Here is a 9,742-nt window from a genome sequence, read left to right as displayed (position 1 = left end):
TCAGTTTACACGTGAGGAGATTTTAGGGCTTTTTGTTCTCTTGTTTTTCACGACTGGGTCTGCCTATATAGTTTAGGCTGTTCCTGACCTCACCATGTAGCCCAGGCTGACCGTGCACTTAAGGCAATCTTCCTGCCTCAGCCTCCTGAGTGCTGGGATTATAGGCATGCACGACCATACCCAGGGTAAACCTGAGGTTTTAACAAATGTGAATTAAAAGCCTGAAAATTATTCCATCAAAAATACTCAGTTGAGTGAGCAAGATAGCTCAGCGGACTAATCGCCTCATCTGGCAAGCACAGAGAACAGAGTTTGACCCCTGACACCACATGCCATGCTGGCCCCCATGCTGTGCCAGCCACCCACACTGGGCATGGGGTTATATGCCTGTAATCCCAGTGCCAGCACTAGGGAGGCAGAGCCAGGAGGATCACTCAGAGTCCAAGCTGCATAGTAAGACCCTATAACAAATGTTATTTTTAAAAAAAAGAATACTGAGTCACAGTAGAGAGAATAAGTCTTTTGCTTCACTGTATGAGTAATAATTTCAACAAAAATATAAGTAAAGTACAATCATATAAACTATACAGTAGGATATTTACATCCAAACGTAATTCCATGGATAGGCAGCCTAAGTACATTCGCTTTAATAAAAATTTAGAATGTTATATGTATCTACACCTCAGCCTGATTAGAAAACAAAGACCATAGTTCTGCTCATTCACTTAGTGAATGAACAAAGATTTCACTTAACAATCCCACAAACTGGTCTCAGAAACAGAGGCGCGTTCCATCGGCCACTGATGCCAACCGCAAAGCACTAGCGGCCGCGCTTTACATAATATTTCTTGAGGCAGTCTGTGTAGGAAACATGGTCAAGACTCATAATTGCACAAATCTGCAAGGCCTTACATTTCTTATCACAAACTATGCTGCTGTCGTAACTCACAAAGAAATACTTGTAGTATTTGATAAACTGCTTGCTGTCTAGGACTGCCATCTGTTTAACCAGTCCGTACAAGCTGTGTGGCTGCAGGTCTGCAACGCCGTAGGTCTGGGTCAGGACGTACTCCAGCTTCCACTCGGACTCTCCCTTCAGATTCGCGTCCGTCAGGTTCAGATAATACTGGGCCATGTCCTGCGGGACAAGAGGCCCAGCTCCGGTTCATCTGCTGGCACAGGAGGCGGTGCCCAGTGTGCAGGGCACGTGGCAACACAGACTCGCTAGGTTTAACTTAAAACCAGTATCACTAAAATTGATTGCAGAGGAAAAGAGACTCAATGTCTCCATCACCCCTGCTGCTTTCGTAGGGCACAACAGAGCCACCTCTCATTGCAATTTAGTTTTGGAAAATGCAAATGTGTCAATGATGGCTTTAACTGAAGCAAAGTCTTTTCAAATTATATCTGTAGACAAGAGCAGCGAGCCAAACTAAAGTTTTCACACCCTAAATGGCCAGGCTCTTGGTGCTAAATTATTCTAAGGCATCACTCCAGAGAACTTCTGTCTCAGAAGTAAGTGTCCCATTTTTTAAGCATTTATTAAGCACCTAGTGTAGGTCCAGCATTCTTCTAAAATGCAATGCATACATTTGTTGGAGGACTTCTCACAGCAACCCATGGAATTCAGTTCTATTTTGATTCCCATTTTAGGAAGGAATAAGCTGGGAAACAGCGATGCTGGGGGCTGCAGCCCGGGAGTGTGGTTCCAGACCAGAGTTACTCTCTGGAAAAGACTAATTACTATGACTTAGTAAAGCTTTTCACCCGGAAGGTGCCATCCAGTGATCGCCTTCTCTAAATCAGTGTGCCATCTTCAGAGGGTCAGAGCAGCACCCCAAAGGCCAACCTCCCCAGCCCACTCTGAAAAAGTATGGTCAGGCATTCCAGGAGGGCAAGAGGGTGTCATGAGACTCCTGCACAGAGCACAGCTCCCACGGCTGCGCTGAGAAACTCGTGATGACCCCCATGAAGGTCGCAAAGCTGTGCACGCGTGGAGCGAACCCCACAATGGTGCCCACTTACCAACAGTGTGTAATCACGAGGCTCGTACTGAAAGAGGCGGACACCAGGGTTGTTGGTCTCTTTTGCGAAAACATTCCTCACAGGTGTAACAGCAGGAGACACAAACAAAGAACTCACTGGACGTCCTGGAAAACACACATGTAGATACATACTTTTAAATTGAAGTCTAATTATATTAAAAAATGAACAGCTTCCGGACGAAGGGCTTCACAGACATAGCCAGATGACACGTAATCATCGATGGACAGGGATGCGAAGCAACTGCAGAGCTCCATCTGACGACACTGGAGCATGTCTAATGGCAGTACCAAGGGATTCCTGCTGGCTTCATCAGGTAAGGAAGCGCTACGGGGCTCATGTAAATCACACGCGTCTACAATGAACGCAGAAGTGTGCAGAGCTGATGCATCTGATACTTGAGGTTCACTTTTTTTGGTACGAGGGACTGAACTCAGGACCTTGCGGTTGCCAGGTAGGTGGTCAAGCCACTGAGCTGTCCCCAGCTGAGATTCACTTTTGTAAGGGCTTCAGACATACACAGGTATGACATATAGACATGTCACCCAAGCATGACAGGTAAAGAACTGTGGCAAAGTCTTTCTGTTGAGTTGCAATAATGAGGACATATGGGTTTACTGTATCATTATCTCTGCTTTTTTATACATTTTTGAACGTTTTCATAATTAAAAACAATCCAAGCCTATCACAAGTACACACACACACACACACACACACACACACACACACACACAAACCTGGTTTGCTCTGTACATCTACCAAAAACAGTATTTCAAAGCATACACAATGAGAATCTGGATAGGATGTCACCATGTGATATAAAGAGCCATTAAAAAGTATATTTTTCTGTTAAAAAAAAAATTGTCAAACTGTTAAAAAGTCATTTTTTTCCAAGCCAATTCATGCTAGATGAGAAGTAAATATTTCGAAAAGTAAACATTTCTTCAGTAATTCTCCAATTACTGAAGAAAATAGACACTCATTTCTTCCTACTTACTATAAAATCAGAATTATTACTTTACACACTCCATTTCCTGCCAGAACTTCGATTTCCTTTTCTGTCGCTGCCAAGCACCTCCAAGGACGAGCCTAACACAGTGGAAAGACTGGGGCAGGCTTTTGCTGTTAGTTAAACTCGGAGAACAAGAGATCCAACAAAAAGAAACTGGAACCCAGCAGCTAAGCAACCAACGGCTCCAAGTCCCCAGGGACGTACAAAGCAGCTGCCGGGAGCCAAGCTTCAGAGGCCTCAGCATGGACAACAGGGTGCGGCCCTGGGTGGCCCCGAGCTCCTGCCGAAGGGGCCGGTTCTGGGCCACACCTCCGGGCTGGGGCGCTCACCACCCGGCCCAGGACCGACCCGTTCCCTGAAGCCCTTCAGCCCCTGGATGCTCAGCGCAGGGCTCCAGTCCCTTAGGTGGTCCTACCTGCTCCATCGGAAAGAACCATGATGCTGTCCCTGTGCGTGTGACCGTAGAACTGTCCCGCGATGACGCCGCTGTACCTCCTGAAGAGCTCCACCAGCCTCTCGTTGTAGTACTGCCTCATGGCCGTGATGCCGCTGGAGAAGGGCAGGTACCCCAGCGGCACGTGCGCGATGATGTACACCTGCGGGACGCGGGGGGTGAGGGCCTCGCCACACCCCTGCGTGGCTGAGTGACCCGCCCTCTCCAAGGACTGCAAATGTAGTAACTGTCTTTTTGCTCCATTCTGTCATCTGTCTCTATTAGTAGGTCAGTATCTGATATTTACATTTCTCTTTTTTTTTTTTTTTTTTGCTCCGAATGCTTTCACGGCAGGTTTGGCTGGCTTGAGTTGTGGGGTTGGAACCACAGCAACCTGAGCCTGACTGCTTTGTTGAAGCAGCCACTTAAAGAACTGAGCTAAGGGGCAGGCCCCCTACATTTCTCTTGAGAACCCTGCATGAAAAGCACCTAACGCCTTATTCCCCTCCATCCCTCCCACTCTAGATCTGTTTCCATTTGCAAACAAGGCAACCTCTTTGTTTCCTATTACTGTCTTAAATTATTTAGACTTTGGGTTTCTCTTACAGAGAAGCTACATAAGGTCACGCGTTGGATTTATTTTACTTAACATTATGGTCTCAAACTGCATAACTGAAAGTGCATTAATTAAAATTTAATAGGCAAACATCATTTATCTTATTTATGATGAAAGAAGGGATGAAACCAAGTCACTCTGAAGGCCACTACGGTTGTACCTGCCTCACTCAGACCACACCTGCGTAGATACAAATAACGTAACAGAGCTCTCAGTCACAATCGTTTTAGACCTGCAAATTTCAGTGCTTTCTTCTTTGATGCCTGATTCCACCCCCCCCCCCTCCATAAACAGACAGGTAGCCTTGGTCTTGGGAGCTACCTTCTCTTTGTTTTGCTGAGAGCTGTTCAGGGTATGTTCGAGCCATTCGAACTGATTGGCTGGGTCAGTCTCGTTCAGGGTGACAACATTGGGGCCATAGTACAGGTTCGTGTTGAGACTGACGATCCTCAGATTTGGGTTATGTGGGACTTTCTGTGAATAAAAACCTCCTATAAAAAGAATTGTACAGCACATTTAGGAACATACACACACATATATTCAGATATTGTCAAGGCAATTTCTTAGGTCTACAACGTAGTCAGGAAAAATCAACTTATTTCTTAAGAGTTTAGATATGCGATTCAAAAGACAATAAAATATATCACCTCTGCTGGTGTACACGCAGCAGTAATAGCTGTATTCAATATTCAGATGGAACGGTAATAAAATATTTGGGCAGAAGCAATGAGACTGAATTTTACATTAAAACAAGGATTCACACATCAACTCACACTTTCAAGATTGGAGAGCTGATGAGGCTGAACCTAAAGAATAGCACACACAGGTCTCATTAAAGACACTGAGGAAAGAAACGTCAGATCACCCAGAGCCGCTGCCATCTGCTCAGAAAAGAGGCTAAAAGCCTGACCCAGCAACCCCCTGGCCCTGTGGTGATCAGCACCGAAGGTCCTCGCCTCCGGAGGTCCACAGCTGGCCCGACACTCTGGGCTGCTCGCCATCCACCTGGCCTTAGCCTGCCATCACCGCAGAGGCTGCTTCTTTCTTTCTTCCTTCTTTGCCATCGCTGCCGCACCTGACAAGCATTTGCTCTGCCGGTGGCAGAGCTCTGTCTGGAAAGCCGGCCCTCGGTCCCATTAGTAGAGGTCAATAGCCATCAGAGGCCTTCATTCAGGGCATCTCTGCTCAACGTTGCCTTTGTTTTGAAGGCCTTAACAGAAAACCCTTCACGTTTTCAACACTAATCCCAGACTCCAGGGTCTAAGTGGAAAGTGGGCGAACTTCACCAGAAGGAACAGCCTGGGGACTCATCTGGCTGCTTGGCATGGCCAGGACCGCCCTGGTCAGCCCTCCCTGCCCATCTCGCTCTGCACTGAGCAGAGCCTCTCTAAAATCTGCCATGACTCTTCAGCAATGCTGGCTGCATCCCATGGCTCTTCCTTCCTTGTACACATACTCTCCTGTACATTTCTGGCCTGGGTGGGCAGAACCAGATACAGTTCCCTAGATTAATCATAACCAGGGCCGCCTTCTAACATAGCAAACCTCAAATTCGTATGTACTGTAATCTGCTTGGTGCTAGCAAAAGCAACAACACAACAGTGGCAAAAGGCAAAGGTTTGAGGAAAGAGTGAAAAGAGTCCAGGGCAGAGAGAAGTCGAGGCCTTAACTTAGCTGTCTTGAAGCCTCAGGAGCCCTGAAGTCTTACTGACCAGGCTGTCCCCCACCAACGCTCACGTGAGCCAAGGGCGCACCCATCAATGGGCTCAGAAGGGGCTGTAGATGGTGCCCGGAAGGGGCACCAACTTTGCAGTGGTACAAACACCCACAGGTCTGCATTAAAGGCTCGCTTGTTCTGACTCGGCCAGCTGTCTGTCCTGTAGAATCCTGCTGGCCTGGTTCAAAGTGAGTGGACATTCAGAGTTTCACAGAACATACACTTTCACCCACATGCAAATTCACCATCAGCTTTGGCTCAGTGGGGGACACCCAGATCGAAAGGGAAGGGGAAGGGAAAGGGCTCCCCAGAGGACAACCAGGCGCAAGACACAGATCACAGGCCACACCACTACTCACCGTCCTCCAGGAAAACTGGGTGCGGAGGTGCTTGACAGCAGCACCCCCCAGCCAACACTGTGGATGCCAACTCAGCCAGCGCAAAAAGGGCCGAGGCCTAAGTGAGCAGCCTACTCACCTTTCCTCAGCGTGCTCAGAGCGTCCTCCTCCAGCCAGGCTTTCCAGAGGTTGGCCACCGCGTCGTACACTTGGCTGGTGGCTGTGGGCAGCTGGTCCTGGCCACACACAACACAGTGCCAGTGAAACTTCAAAGCTACGTGGATTAAGGCGCTTAAGCACTCCCTTGATGCCGACTACTGCATTAAGCGTCTGCAGACACAAGCATGACTACTTAGTCTTCAGGAAATTTCTAGCCTAGTAGGGGAGACGACAGAGAACACAGTCAAACGCAATAGGGCCCTGGGCCAGGGCTTCCGCAGAGGCCCTGGGGGCACAGAAAGGGCAGCCAAGTCCAGTAGAGAAAGAAGATAGCCCTGAAACCACGCCTTGGACAATGACGTCATTGAGTGGTGAGAACAGCCATCAAAGCAGAGGAGGTAGCCCGGGATGAAAGGCTGGCAGGTGTGTGCCACCCACAGAGAAAAGGTTGTGTGCCCAGGCACCCATGCCACGGGGCTACAGGACAGATGTGGGAGATCACACGTTCTAAGGCAAGTGCACAGGACTGGGACCGCAAGGTGCAGCTCGTGGGACCTGCCGCCGCGTGTCTGAGCGCAGTGGACAAGCAACTCGGCATTTCCGGGTCTCAGTTTCCTCATCTCTGACTAGAGGGCTGGTGCAGACCAGGGTGCTGAACTTGTCCATAAAAACAGAAGGACGCGATCCATCAATCTGATGGACCACAAGGTCCCTGTGACAACCGTTCTTACTCTGCTAGGAGGGCACAAACGCAGCCATAGAGTATGCACAGTGTCTTCCAGTGAAATGTCAGACTGCCAGCAGCATCTTGGACTCAGCAGCATCCTCTGGGATCTCACGAGTCTGCAGGAATCTAAGATTCTGCACTACAGGAGCAGGACGCTGCCACCACCACTGGAGTCCAGCAGCTATGCACCAGTAGCTCAACCAAGGGCCACCCTGACTGGCGGGAGCCAGGGCTAGGTTGGGGATCGAATATTCTGAGTTTCTGCTTTGAACATCATTTAATTAGATTAACTGTGTGTGAACATTCACCTTCCTCTTTAGTTCTTACTATAGAGCTTTTATATTTTTGTTTTTGATCACAATTTAACTTTTAGCAGAGTATGCAGGCCTCTTGGTGCCTAACAGACATTCTGGAAAATGCAAGCCTTTGTCACAGATCTTGTTAGCCTTATGATGGAAACACAAGGAGCAGGAGAGTGTCCAACAGAGAAACTGAAGGCCACAAAGGAAAACAGGAACTAACCATGACTTCGGAACACTCACTCAGATGCCTTGTTATTAATTATTTAAAGTATGCTTCTAATGTCCCCAGAGCATCTGTCTTGCTTTCCTCAACAGTTACCCTTAGGAGCGTATTCTGCCTACACACGACTTCGTGCTGCCTCTGGATTACTGTCGTAATTTGACACCATGCAGGGGAGCAGGTTTCTAAGTGCTCCGGAAGATGACGTCCAACCTACCTGCGGCCAGTAGTCATGATTGCCCAGTGTAGGGAACACCTGGAGACTTGGGAAGAAACTCCGGATGGTCACTGTCATGTTCGTGATCACCTTTATGACAGTGTCTGTGGAGAGTTCCGGAACAGGAACATGAGGTGGGCTGTCGCTGAAAAGCAGACAGAGTTGTCAAGAACAAAAGCTTGCCACTTTCACACAGAGCGCTGCACCAAGGCCCTGAAGCTCCCTCGCTGCACACCGCACTTTAACATAACAAACCACAGTTAAGAGTAGGGGAATGGGGGGGTGGGGGGCTCGTGCCTCTGGCCGCAGCTGCTCAGGAGACGGAGGCGGGAGAATCACTTGAGCCGGGAGTTCGAAACCAGCCTGGCAATATCATGCGACTTTGTCTCAAAAAATGTAATCCAATAAATACACTGGGCATCTCAGTCTACTTCACTGTCTGACTAAAGATTCATGTAACAAAGATATACTGTATTAGTGAAGCGCAGACTCTAAGCCAAAGGCCTGGGTGCTGGCTGCAGTTTAGCTGACCCTAGCCGTGTACTCCTGAGCAGTTATGTAGACGCCCCGTGCCTCCTGGAACACGGGAGCAGTAACAGCAGTCCTGCTGGCCAGATCCGGCTGCAAGGTGTAAATTAATTAAAGAACCCACAGCAGGAAGTAAACACTCTGCGAGAATGGGCCGTGGTCACTCCCAGGTACTGAACGCACAAGCTTCCCCACCCTCTCCTGAGGGGTGAACAACTGAATGAGCCCGCCAGAAAGTAACAGTTTACATCTCGGGCCAAGCCCCTCTGTCACCTTTTGTCCCGGTCCTTTTACCAAGATCAGTTACCAGGCTACTCAATACATCAAGCGTGCTATTGACGGAATCGTCATGGAACCCACGCGACTAACTTCTAGACTCTGCATGAGATATATATATCTCAGGACCTTGAGAGCAGGCCTAATGCTTTTTAACCAATTTCTTGTAATCTTGTATTTATTTGGTACAGGGTCTTACCACGAAGCTCGGACTCACAGTGATCCTCCCACCTCAGCCTCCCCAGCACTGGGATTGCAGGCATGCGCCTCCACGCCCGGGGTTCCAGGGCGACACGGTGCAGGGTCGGCGTGCATGTAGTACCAGGGACGGAACCCAGGTCCCTGCACTAGCCGGGCAGGCGCTTAGACCGCCACGCTATCTCCCCAGCCCTAACCAAAAAAATTTTAAAACACAATCACGCTTCTCACAGAATCCAGCATTTCTTTTTTTTTTATTTATTTAGTGTGTGTGTGTGTGTGTGTGTGTGTGTGGCCAGCTCAGCCCACCAGGGGGCGCAGCTGGCTGGCATGTGGTGCTGGGGGATTGAACCGCGGTCCCTGTGCTTTGCTTAGCTTAGCTTGTTCTAAGTAGGTGCTTTAGACCACTGAGCCATCTCACCAGCCCCAGAATCCAGCATTTGAAGGAAGCTCAGGGCACGCTGGATAAATGGCAAGTGAGCAAAGGTGCTTCCACAATGACTTACCCTGTCCATATCATGAAAGAAGCTTCTTGCCCCGAATTCTTAATAAAGTCGAACGCTGACACGATAAGTCGATAGGGGGCATCACACAGGACGTCTCCGAAAGGGCCCGGGTCGGAGGCGCTGGCGCCTTTGGACGAAGAGCACACCTTGGTGCGGTCGGCCGTGATGTGGTATGTAGGGTCCAAGTGCAGGTCAGTCACGTGCCAGAACTGCCCTGCGGGGCACAAAGAACACGTGGTGCTCGGACCGAGAGGGCGCTGCTCTGCGCGAAGAGGGGTGCGTCGTAGTCCTCGGGAGGAAAACGGGTGCCCCTGAGGCCACAGTGTGAAGGGAACTGAATCAGATGGTTAGCTTAAACCGCGGTCGCCCATAGGAGCCCCCTAAAGCATGAATAAAGACGAGCAAAACAAAAGGTGGGCCCTGGGGAAGCAGGGAGACCCATCTGCAAAC

At 49.2% G+C, this 9,742-nt stretch overlaps 1 protein-coding gene across 1 annotated transcript in view; it reads right to left on the bottom strand.

Moving 5' to 3' along the window:
* Positions 1-499: 499 nt before the first annotated feature.
* The window catches only part of Smpdl3a (sphingomyelin phosphodiesterase acid like 3A), a 17,034-nt gene continuing 7,791 nt past the window's right edge, over positions 500-9,742 (bottom strand). The window contains exons 2-8 of the mRNA XM_023714245.1: positions 9,293-9,506; positions 7,785-7,929; positions 6,299-6,395; positions 4,426-4,595; positions 3,471-3,651; positions 2,026-2,150; positions 500-1,138 (exon numbers count right to left, since the gene is read on the bottom strand). Of these exons, the coding sequence (XP_023570013.1) occupies positions 821-1,138; positions 2,026-2,150; positions 3,471-3,651; positions 4,426-4,595; positions 6,299-6,395; positions 7,785-7,929; positions 9,293-9,506 (1,250 nt within the window). The 3' untranslated portion in view covers positions 500-820. The remainder of the gene's footprint in view (positions 1,139-2,025; positions 2,151-3,470; positions 3,652-4,425; positions 4,596-6,298; positions 6,396-7,784; positions 7,930-9,292; positions 9,507-9,742) is intronic.

The sequence above is a fragment of the Octodon degus genome, unplaced genomic scaffold (genome assembly GCF_000260255.1).
Source record: "Octodon degus isolate 3935 unplaced genomic scaffold, OctDeg1.0 scaffold00034, whole genome shotgun sequence".
Lineage (NCBI taxonomy): Eukaryota > Metazoa > Chordata > Mammalia > Rodentia > Octodontidae > Octodon > Octodon degus.
This window is presented reverse-complemented; position numbering and strand designations above follow the sequence as displayed.